The sequence below is a fragment of the Pygoscelis adeliae genome, unplaced genomic scaffold (assembly GCF_000699105.1).
Source record: "Pygoscelis adeliae isolate BGI_AS28 unplaced genomic scaffold, ASM69910v1 Scaffold87, whole genome shotgun sequence".
NCBI lineage: Eukaryota > Metazoa > Chordata > Aves > Sphenisciformes > Spheniscidae > Pygoscelis > Pygoscelis adeliae.
The window spans coordinates 5,850-18,402 of NW_008825098.1; the positions used below are offsets into that span (position 1 = coordinate 5,850).

At 40.3% G+C, this 12,553-nt stretch overlaps 1 protein-coding gene across 1 annotated transcript in view; it reads left to right on the top strand.

The window, feature by feature from the left end:
- The first annotated feature begins 10,200 nt into the window (after nucleotides 1–10,200).
- BMPR1B (bone morphogenetic protein receptor, type IB) overlaps nucleotides 10,201–12,553 on the top strand; it is a 31,404-nt gene continuing 29,051 nt past the window's right edge. The window contains exon 1 of the mRNA XM_009327030.1: nucleotides 10,201–10,362. Within this exon, the coding sequence (XP_009325305.1) occupies nucleotides 10,220–10,362 (143 nt within the window). The 5' untranslated portion in view covers nucleotides 10,201–10,219. The remainder of the gene's footprint in view (nucleotides 10,363–12,553) is intronic.

Genomic DNA, 12,553 nt, shown 5'->3' on the forward strand with positions numbered 1-12,553 from the left:
GCAATAATAGATCGATTTTGATGCCAGGTTTGCGTTTTGAGGATGAATTACAGGGCTGGGACTGCTTTTAGTCTTAGCAATAGACACCTTTCTGTCTAATTTTAAAGTTACTTTGGCAATATATAGTGCGTGTGTATGTCAATAATGCTTATTAAAATGCTGCATCTGTTCTAGACATTTTAAACACTAGTTAATTGGAAAAATAGCCAAATAATAAAAACAAATGTAAAACTTTTCATCACTGTTCATATATGGCTGGTGCTGAAAAAAAAACAGTTTTACATTTGACCAGAATTGTTTCTTGCTTCATACTCTGTAGAGAAAGTCTAAGGAGAGAAAGGTGGTCACGCAGCTCTTGAAAACTTCTAGTCAAGGAGAAGAGCACGTGGGATACAAGTTTTAAGGGTGTTTGCAATTCACTTTTCTTTCTTGGGCTTTGAGGTGCTTTATGAAGTGTAGTTAGGAAGATGTATCCCTATGACATTGGAAGAAGCCAAAGCAAGCAAACCCGGTGGGGCTGACGGCTGGTTCCTCCTCTTCCAGAGACCCAAGTGTGTGGACGAGCGTGGCAGCCTGCCAGCGGGGACCGGGTGGTGGTTTTGGTGGCAGTGTCATCGGGCACGTGTGGCATGTGCCTCCTTCCCGCCCAGACACAAGCTCAGCAGGCGCTCTGCAGCGTTCAGACAGGGAAGTGCTTTTAGGCTGCTCAAACACATCAGGAAAACCATAGAGCTTATGTCTGCGGTCAAAATTGATTATTGTTGTTCCATGCATGCAATTAATTTTGGTTTGCAATAGAGATGCTTTCCTCCCCCTTTAAATGGATTTATTTGTTTTCTGTCAAAGTGAATAAGTCAATGACACTTTCTGTTGCATTTGGCCACGTTTGCAGAAGATAAGATTTGTGCCTCAGCCCTCCTTCGTAAGCACAAAGATCTTCTTCATCGCTTACAGTTTCTACACATGCAGTTCAAATCCCTACTCAGCGTGTGTGGTGAGGCCAACAGTAGCGGCAGTCAGTTCAATTCAGTCCCTGCCTTGGCAGCTGAACAGGGCAAGAATTTATACTGTCACTTGCTCAGTTACTTAAGGCACTGCTTGGCCTGGTGACCTGGCAGGGTGGCATCTGCCTCGGGGAAGAAAAATTCTTGCAGATCCTTGAGTGCTTACTTCAACAAGAGTTAGTTGCTGAGTGTGTCATGAACACACAGGATTTAGGGATGCCGATGGCATCTGCCCATGAAAAATTATCAAAATATACTAGCGATTTTTTTAGACACTAAATAATCTGTCCTTCTGAGAGATAGACAGGCACTTGAGGAAAAGTGGGGAGGGGTGTTGGTAGGAAGCATCATCAGCCCCATGATTTGGGAAGCGTTTGTGATAAGCAAATCAATAAACCAAATTTATAGAAAGTTCTATATGTACAGCCATAAAATCTTAAAAAAGCCATTAAAAACATATCATGCTTATTCCGTAAGATAGCTATATGACAGTTTTGGTTTTGTGATGTCTACATTATTTAATTTATTCGTATGAGAAGTGAGAGGGAACAACTCCAATGCAGTAGGATCGAGAAAGGAGTTTGTGATTTATGAAGTAGGTTGCTCTTTAGGCTGAGCTGGGGATATGTCACATCTGCTCCTGAACAGCCAAACCCAGTCAGTTAGAAGGGCAGTGGCACCTCTGAATAATGTTGGCGCTATCTTCTGCAAGCATGGCATGTGCACATGCTAATTATACTTTAATATACAGGTGCGGTCTTTGATGTTGGGGTGAGAATGGCTAGCTGATATTTTTATCTTCCAGGCACTATTTTTGTCTTGACTACTGGCATGCTGCTCTTGGGTTTCTTTTCATTGGAAAAGGGAACAGGAGTGACAATGATTTATTAAACGTATCTAAGAGAGCCACAGGGTCAAAGCTGTCTATTGCTGTTTCTTTTAAATGCCATTGTCTGAATGCCTCAATCTAAATGTCATCTGAAATGATAATAAGTAAAAATCTAGAGCTTGCCATTGCAATCTTTGATGCTCTCCTAAAGATCAGATAGCAAAACATAGTTTAGTAGTAATGGTATCACGTTGCATTGCTTCCCGTCTGTATTTTTTTTTTCCCCTGTTGCTAGTGTTCAGGACAGTTTTCAAGATTGCTTGTAGTGATGTTTGCATAATCTCCTGATGGTGGCACATTCGGTGTTTGCTGCTTGGAGCTGCAAGTGTATGTGGGGATTTGCAGCTTAAAAGCAGAAATAGCTAGCTTTGGATGTTAACAGCAACCTTCCCATCTTTCTTTACATAAAAATTTTCTAAATGAAGAGTGTGGCACCGACTCTGCTGTTTGTAGCTTAATATGCAGACTGCTTGTTTCACATCTTTGTACCTGAGCTTCCATTCCCTGTTTTGATCAGGTGATGCTCATAGATGGGAGATGGGGTTTCACAGCTGAGCCTTGGCTGGCATAGTTTTATGAGTTTTGATTACATTTAGCTAGACGCTTTCCCAAGAAGCTGTTGAGGAAGAGGTGAAAAAGCTCAGGTACATAAAAGTGATGAGAGAGAAAAACAACCTCTTTCAAAGAAAACACTTCAGCAATTTCACTGAAATAGTTAATTTTGTTTTCTGTGATAAGGAATATTTTAAGTTCGATGAAGACATGAGACTATCCTTTAATATGCCTTTGTACACTGTATGTATTCAGTAGCTTATTTTCTGTCTGAAGCTATCCTGTAAAGTAAACATAGGCACCCAACATGAACCAAATTGATAAATGAAGTGATATGTAAAGTAATACCACCATGGAAAACTTAGATTTCTGCATGTTGTCTCACAACGCTAGGTTAGTGTGCCTTTGAAATAAATACCCCTTTCTAATTATTTTGTGGTACCTTAAATACTAACACTTTGGGGAGATCAGAAGAGGTCTGATCTAGCTGCACCTGCACCTCCTCTAGTTTTCGGGGTTTTGGGGGTTTTTTTCAAGTGATGCTCTGTTATGACTCAAAATCCTGCTGGGGATGAAGTCAGAAGAACCAGTCATTCTCAGATCAGACCTTGGATCTCACCTTAGTATTTCTGAAATATTTGCATCTCACTGTTCCAGTTTTATTACTTGTTATCCTCATACATGCATCGAACAGTATTGCTTTTACACAAATGTTTGCAAAACGTTTGTTCATTTTGAATTGTAGAAGAACACACAATTCAGAAAAGAATAGCGGTAGCTCCAACACATTTTACTTTTGCTGTGTAAAATGTGGCTCTTGAAAAGGAATCGGAAATGAAGAAAATATGTTGATATCTTAATAAGGATTATGTGAAATACCTTTTCATTCATCTTTGCAAATATTAAAAACTTACATTTTAAAAGCTTTTCTTTGTCATGGAACATTTATAGATGGAACCAAAGGATTGTGGAAGGTAGAATTAAGTGAGAGATTTGACAGAGCTGGGGAAATTCTTTCTTAATGGGGAATTACAGTGGGTAGGGGTAGACTTTACTGAGTCCAAGCCGGCAGGCTCAAACACTTTCCATGTACTTTCCTTTGGAAATTTAAAGAAGTCTTTCTTTTGTGCTTTTTTTCTATTCTGTTGGTATGCTATCTCACGCTATGAAAAACGTGCCAACCAATTCTCATCATTTTCTTCCAAATGAAAAATGTCAAAGATTAACTGTGGATAGCAGAAATGAGAGGAAACCAGGAAAAAGTAACACTCAGTCAAACTGTGATGTAATGGTGGGCAGCAAATTACATGTGCATTTTCCATGGGCTATGACACCAACGAAGCCTTTGCGTTTTTAAGTTGCAGGTAGTATCGTATGAGTATTAATTTGAAAGGCCTTGTCTCAGTGGCTTTGTCACAGCTTGTTACATTCCGTGCTGAACTTAACTGATTTAGCTAATAATGTCATGTGTGATTAAGACAGTTTAAACAGACTTATTGGAGAAAGGTGCTTATCCTTTTCAAATCAAATGCAAAAGCAATTTCTGAAAAATAAATACATTATTTAAAGTAGTGCCATATACACATAGCTATATTGGCACTCAGTAGCAATTCTATGAATATGGGCAGAAACAGTTTTTAAGAAAACTACCTTGACAGATATTTAAAATCACATCAGATTATAAACCTTATTTATTTGCATCATAAATAGAAGCAAAACCACCCCAAATTTTGAAATATACACATGAGAAGGAACAGCGTGTAGGTTCAACGTACTTTGGTGTACAGGAAATCCAGCATAGGTGGGAAGTGAAGCAAATCATACATGATAAGCCCAACAATGCCACAATTTTTTTTTAGTATGCCAATTTATTACAGTGGATGTGTATCAGGATACAGCTATTTTCAAACACCATTTGATACGAACCTCAGTTTGGGCTCACTAGTGCAATACAGTCACACACTGAAAAGGAAAGCGCATTGTTTTCATTTTTCTGATGTTTTTATGCCAGATTTTGTTTTCTGAGGTTTTGGATCAAAAAGATGCAGGTCTTGGCACCTGACCTTTCCTTGAGTTTTATGGTAGCCTTGAAGATCCAGCAAAGGGAAACTATCATCATCCATTTTTCCTTCTCTGTTATATGATTGTCACCAATAAAAAGTGTTTTACTGTTACCTGTTGACTGTTTTACACAGTAGATCAGGCTGAGTTAAGAGGTGTAATTTATTTCAACTTCTTTAACTGTGCTGTGTTTTCATTGCTGACTATTTGCCAAAAAATATCCCATGGAAATTCTTTTATCTGATGACTGTAAAGTACAGTGAGTTAGCAGTTAGTTATTTCCCTTTCTCTTAAAACAATCATGTCAATGGTATAACCCTGGCCTGGTGGGAAGTCATCAGGCTGTAGTTTGTGATATAGCATAGGAAACTCTAGCAGGGTGTTGCATGAGAGTTTCATATTTTATTAAAAGTATGACTTGAGGAAAAGCACACTAACTGTATAGGCTAGTGCAGAGTATAGACAAAGTAACCTTGTGATTGAAAATTTCCATCCAACAGTTTTATCAAGCTGACTGATTTTCTTTTGAGGTTTGGGTGGTTTGGTTTTTTTTTTTAAATTACTGTTCAGACACTTTTGTATGACTGTACTTAATTTCCAGTCCAAAGCAGCAGTTGAAACAGCTGTTCCATGATGTGCAAAGCTTCCTAGGTGTGTACCTTCTCTGAAGCAGTAAGCATCACTCCCCATCAGTGGGTGCTGTTGCTAGCCAAACATTGTTATTGGCCTGGAAAAATGTGAATGGATGGTACTGCATTAATCTGAGGCTTCAAATATCCTATGTAGAAAGAGGAGTGAGCACAGCACTCTGATTTCCCCCCCCCCCCAACAGACTTGTTTGTGGCCCTTAGCATCTGTTTTGCGAAGGAGTAAGTCTGACTTTTACTCCTGACAAACCCATGCAAGGTCATGGAAGTTCTGCTTTTTCACTGCATAGACAGCACATAAATCACACAGCTGTGACACAGAAATCAATCTGTTAAGATAACTATTGTTAATTATTCATACCCTGGGAACAGGATGGCTTAAGATTTGGACTACAGAATATGGAGTAACAGAATACAGAGCTTTTCATCTCCTACATTACCAGACTTGTTGAATCAGAGCAGTGCCCAAAAGTCATTACCATCTGATGGCTGTGGGCCGGTGTGAAATGAGTTATTGGGCTTTATCCAGATTCTAGCGGAGAAATTCCTGTCCAAATCGCATAACTATGGCTACAGTTGGCAGGGGCTGCAGTACTAATTGGCAGCCACAGCAGAGACCTTGAGGACTGAATGTACACTAAGAGATGGGCTCTCTAGATCAAATTTTTTTTGCACCTACATGAGTCAATGCAAAGCTTAAATAGGCAATTTTCCTTTTGTGTGCAAGGTACCACTGTCTACAGACCTGTCAAACCAACATGAAACAGCGTTATTTAAAACCAAGATATAATTCATCCTGATGGTTACTTCACTGTGATTGTGGAGTGGGGATTGTGATCACACTATCATTTAAAAAAATGATAGCAAAACAAACTTGAAAACCACGAAGGGTTTTCCACATGAGAAAGTTAGTATTTAGATGCAAAAGCTTAGTGCTCATAGATTACCATGAAGTCTAGGAGGGATGGGAAGCAAAATGGAAGAATATGTCTAAGAAGGATTATTTGTTGGCATGGAGGTTAGTAGGGGTTTAGACTAGACGTTAGTCATTCTCATGGTCATCCAGGATAATGCCTTCATTTTACAGCACTATTTTTCTTGTTTTCCTTCTCCTGGCTTCTGGATCTTTGTAGATGTGCCTTTCTGTAAAGGAGCTCACATGAAGCAAAGCATAGAGAGACATACTAACACTTTTGGAAAAAAACAATAGTAGCATGCTGCTTCTGAGCACACAGTCCCCATTCTGAGGTAGAGATTCATAACAGAGGCCATCACATCACAATTTTGAGTGGTCCCAGTCCTATAGAGGAAAATATTTCTGAGGAGCGGTACTCCAAAGAGTCATAAAAGCCGTGGTGGCCCCCTGGCTGTCCTTGTGGTGGAAGGTGCTTTGTACATGCTGGTGAATTTTAGTGGAAAAAGAAGGATAAGCTGAGAAAAATCAACTAAATGTGATGCAGGTTTACCAGTCTGATGGTGACCTTCAGGCTGTCAACTGTTTTGATTAATTCCCTGATGCAGTCAGTAGGTTTCTCAGCAGACTACAATAACCTTATTTCTGATACCACTGTTTTTCTGCAGTTGTCCCAAGCTGTGCTCAGTTCATCAGGGACGGGAAGCTGGCCATAAGCAGACTGCAACAGAATAGGCTCCAGAAGAGAAGCAGCCAAATGTAAATAGCCTGAAATCCCTTGCTTTCAGGGCACTTGGACATAGCTCCTTAGGAGAGCTTTCAAAACCCAAAGGGTTTTATTCCCTAGACAGAGCCAGGGCTGCGTGACCAACATGTGCTTATTACAGTACAGCAGCAAATGCAAGAGGAGTAGGCTGTTCACCATCCCAAACCGTGCATTTCACACCTGAAATCGGGAGGAACTTTTTGCCAGACTGGAAAGCTCTTGTGGGTTTCTTCCTACATGTTACATTTTAGGGAAGGGACTGCTGAAAATCTTTCTGCTCCGAAGTCAAGCGACCTTGTTGAAAATCAACTCTGAGTGGGAGAAGAAGAGTTCTTACATGTTCCACAGTCATCTGCTGGGTGAGACATCTGAATTTCAGAGCTTTATCTGCCCATCTTTTTAGCTAACAGCTAGGAATCTAAGGCATGAAAGGAACAGAGAATGATGTGATAAGAGTTTTTCTTTTTGGAAGATAGGAAAGGGCCTGATTGAAAGTATCTTATTCCTACCTCTTTTAATTTTATTTGATTTAATGTATTCAACACTAAACTGCAATGATTTTACACTAGTTTTGACCCTGGGCATTAGCTGAAAGCAAAATCCTAGGCTGCATCCCTACTTCGTACTCTTCGAGAGCATAAATTTCAGTGCCAGCCTCTTTGTCTTAAGTTTTCTAAAAAGCAAACTACATCTCTAAATAGCCACCTGTGATGCTTTGATGGTACTTCAGATTTCTATTTCTGTTTCTAATTCAGCAGCTCCCACCTGTCTTACTTTAACTAAGACTACAACCAGGTCCAGGGATGTAAGCTGCTGTTGTTTATGGCAAGTTCTGCAGAAGCTGTTCATGATCACATCCCTGATGAGTGATGGGCACAGACTGCATTGGAGTATGACTGCCTTATATATTTGTTGAAAAAGGGAATGACCTATAGTTGTATGCATTATGAGGAAGGTATTTAGTTGTCTGAATTTAACATCTTCAGACACTGTCAAATGTGTAATTAAACTTTTCCTTTTTTGTGCTAGGTGTAAAATGCTTCTGGTTTTGCACTCCTTGCTGAGGAAAGAACCCTCAGCTGAAAATGTAGATAGCTTGTAGAAAGAGCCATGGAAATGATACACAGAGCAAGCTATTTCACTCAGTTGCCTTGTGAGCTAGAAGTTCACTTTGTTACCTCATGAGCTTGAAGTCTGAAAATCCTTGACAGGAATATTAATAGTTGAATATTCCCCATTCAATGGTAATGAAGTAACACAGACAAAAATTGCAGAGAATTTACTTGATCTCTAATCCTGTGACCCAGGGAGCAAACATTTGTTGATACTAATTTGTTGTACACAGGCTGCATTTTAAAGTATCATAATTATATTATGAGAAACAAACAGTGCATTTTTTCTTAATTTAAGCACCTACTGCATCTTAAGGTACAGCTATGAGTACACAAATATATAATGCATCTTGAGTGAACTAATCCATTTAGTTCTAATTTTGCCAAATGTTAGTAAAAACAGAATGGGACTTTGAAATCCAGTTGTGTCATGAATCCAGTTAATATCTTGATGCTGTGCACAAGGGTTACAAGCCCATAGTTTGTATATGTTTTGTAACTAGTTTTCTGGTTTGACTTCAAGAAGAGGTGAGCTAATCAAAAATCCAGTCTGCTTCAGCGGAATCCGTAGGTACTGAACAAAGATCAAGCCTTATGAGTTTATTTCATAGGTGTTATGTAGTCTGATATGGTGAATGATTGTCTTCCGTGTGTATCACCTTAATATTATTAATATACCTCTTATGCAAGGAATATGCATGGAATGGAAGGGCTATAATGTTCAAAAAGCTAACACTTCTCTAAACAAGCTGTTCTTATGTGCAAAGCCCCACTTTTACCAGAGCTAACAAGTTTCAGCTTTTTCCTAGTTTGCTAGGGACAAGCTTGCATGTCTCTTGTTACACTGAAGAAAACTAAAGCCTGTCTGCCAGTTGTTGCCAGTGCCTGTCCATTTGCAGGGCCTTCCTACCAGAGCTGGCACAGGAGAGGAGGGGTGCGCAGCTGGGGGGCATGACACACACGCTTGTGCTCGGGGCACTGGCTGGTCCCATGCGCCCAGGGGCACAGACTGGACTTCATCAGTCCTCCTAAGGGCTTGGGCTGGTTGAACAGTCCTGCTCTTCCTCCAGCCTTTCATTGCTTCAGGACCTTTCAGCCTGTTCTTGCCTCAGTTGTTGCTTGCCATCCAAGCCCTGAAGTGTAGCTACTTGTTCCCATCACCTCTGCCTGTTTGCCCACTCCATCTCTCTGTAGGGAGCTGAAAAGGGTACAGTTTTCTGTCAGCTCCACAATGTATCAGTCCGGATGATGGAGGTTTGGGGAAGATTTTAATTAGAGTCAAAGCAGCAGTTCAGGAGCCAATCAAAATAATAATAATAATGCCAATTGTTTCTAAAGACTTAACAGTAAATCAAGAATTTCAAGCTTGCTTTTCAACTACTCTGTTGGAGACAGCTGGTCATAAATGACTCTTTAGTAAGATTTCTTACAGGGAAGCAAAAGGAAAGTGAGAAACTGCCAGTTGAAGCTTTTCATGCTGATCTCATTTTTGTCTTTGAGGCTTAAAATATTCACAAGCACTGAAAGCTGGTATTTATGAGTAGAGCTGGGGGTGTGTGTCGCTTAAACAGCTCCTAGCCCATCACCAACATCTCTAGCTGTACTCCACCAGCTCCATGGAGATTCAGTACTCTGGTATTTTTATAAGTAATCACCTCCATATAGTTCAGCATTGTTCCTTCTAAAACACATTCTTGCCTTTTACTTTGTTTATAGGTTTTTTTTTAATAGAAATGAACTATTTTTCCTTGTTTTCCAAGTAGTGCTTATGCAATTCAGTGACAGAAAGTGCTGTTGAACTTGAAAGAACATCACTTTCTGTTAACTCTTTGTTAAATTGTATGCCCGTGTTCCGCTCTGCCTGGAGTACCATAAATCCCACTCATTTTTATGGGGTTCAGTGGATGCGGATGTGTGCCAAGTACAGAGACAAAGAAAGCGCAAAGGTGTAACGAAGGACTTGACCTGTGTAACGCAATAGGAGAAGAGCTGTACTCTGCAATCTGAAAAGCACAACGTATCTCTTTGGCAGCAGCAGAACTTGAACGTCAGCACCTTTGATCTAATGCCACTGACACCAAATGAGTCTCAAATATGGTGACGATTTCAGAGGCTTCTACAGAAAACCGCTCTGTAGTGAACACCTAGCTCAAATAACTTTCTCAGATTTTGATGGGTAGAATTACTTTAAAGACTTCATTCAAAATCTTACAATCCAGCCTAGAACTGTTTCTTTTTTTGCCCCTTTATATTTATAGCCAATTTTCTAGACAACATGCCCTTGCGAAGTTCTGGCAAGTTGAGCATGGAGACCAGAAAAGAAGATGGTGAGAGCACAGCACCTGCCCCTCCGCAGAAGAAGCTGTCCTGTCAGTGCCACCACCATTGTCCTGAGGACTCAGTCAACAGCACCTGCAGGTTTGTGGGATATATGTTTGGCGGTGAAACATGGGAAAACCTATTTGTGGTAGCTCAGCAGTCCCAAGTTGGGTGTTGCAGTTTTTGTTTAACCAGTAGTATGTAAATGAATTGTTTATACATTGTATCTAAAAGTCAGAGGTAATTTTTACCTAGCTATCAGCTACATATCTATATTTTTATGTTAGGGTGTTTACATCTTTACAGTTTTAGATAATACCTGTGTTACTTCATTGCGTATGAAATATTCTGAAGGTAGGAATTTGTTTTTAAAGGTGCATGCAGTTAATGAGAGGAGACTTAATGGAGATATATTGAAATGTCAGTAAATGCTTATGAATTTCTAATCACTCTATGGAACACCATTTATAAGAACCCTCCTCTTGGAGTGTGTCTTTGCAATAGCTGAGCTATCTTTTCTAGGTCCTCAAGGCTTTGGTTTTTTCCTTGCTTCTGTGCTAAAAGGAAAGTGATCTTTTTCTTGAGGTGAAGTGCTGAGTATTTTCTTATACTAGCTGTAGTCTTCTGTTTGGTTTTGCATTTAGAGTACTACAAACTTCTCATTTGGGTTGGATTCCACTTCCTCAGATCCTTCTGCCTCCCTGGGGGAGAGGCATGTCCAGCTGTGCACAGTCCCCTTGAAGGCTCAGCCTTGGTCTGTGTTGCACTGACACTGCCTGAAGCAGCAGAGGTGACTGAAGGTACCTGTGGTGGGACCAAGCTGCTGTTCCTCCACCTAGAAGCAGCTCTTGCTGGACACATACTATTGCTGTTGAATGAGGGTAGTGGTCAAACACCTCTGTCTTAGCTTGAGGTGCGCGTACAGTTTGCTTTAGCTGCAGCAAAGTAGGGCTGAACTCTTCGTGTTCCACAAGAGGAATTTAAACTTTTCTGCTTACTTAGAGCAGGTAAGACACTGGAGATACTCACCAACAGCTATAGCCTCGTGGAGTTGTGGGAATGGGAGAAGCATCAAAGCAGGGCACAGATGTGAGCCCAGCTGAACATGCCAGTTGGGTATGCAGTGGTGTTTGAGGTGAGACAGTCTTAACATTGTGTCAGCTCTTCAAGGCAGTGCATTAAAAAGATAGATGGGGAAAGCCTAAGGTTGCTGAAGATATTGATTACTTTGTTGGATTTTTGAGTGTTGTTTTGTAGCCTGACTTAATTCTGCTCAGCCTGCAGTTTCACACAGAAGTGTATCAAAGTTTTGATGACAGCTGTAAATACCATTTCCCCTTTCTATCTTCTTCCTTCAAACCCATGCTCTAGCCAGGAGTTAGACCTAACTGCTCTCACATGGCAGTCAGTTACAAAAGCTGTAAAAACCCACTCTGATATCAATTTGCAGACCCCCTGCAGCGTGAATCAGCTGTTTCCTGTTCCTGCCCAGCAAGAGCCACTGCTTTCACACATGCTGTCTCACACATGCAGTAACAGGGAAGTTGCAGATGACTTAAATCCATGAATTAGGATTCACATTAGGAAGCACAAAGGGATCCATGTTAAGGAACCCATTGAACAAGGTTTATACCCCAGCTGTGTCGGCCTGCTGTTGCACTTTGCTTCGTAGGCATCATTGACATTAAGTACTTTTCATGTTACCAGGAACTATGAGTAAATGTCCTATTAAAATGGGATTTGTGCATTTCCCCTCACTACGATACTTTAAAGAAACTCTCTTCAGAGTTCCTCTTACAGTGTCAAATACCAAACTTGTTTTTAGGTGTTAATGCCCAAGGATAGGCAGTTAAGTGGTAGTAAAACACAGAATTATAACCCCTTTTGTCTTCATAATCTTTGCACATTTCAGGCTTGAATGTTCTACTTGAGTGACAAAATTATTTTTTCGAATTTAGACATCAAAATAATAATTGAAACTGGAATTTACCCATCGAATATTAATCACTTTTCTGTCCAGGAAAAATGGAAACAGTCAAAAGACTTGCCTTAGAGCTACTCCTCTTTCCTATCCTGTGCTGTCACCTGAGCAGTATCCACCTTGCCACTTGCCCAGTGAGCAACAGCGTAAGTGAAAAATTGCTGAAGAGCTTGGAGTAATATAAACCAAAAAATTTAAATTAACTTAAATACTCTGCCTTCATGGCTTGTCAGCAATAATCCTTTTCAGGATGGTGATCATTGCTATGGCTCCCCCTACCTTGGTGCGAGAGCTGCAGTGAGGTACAAA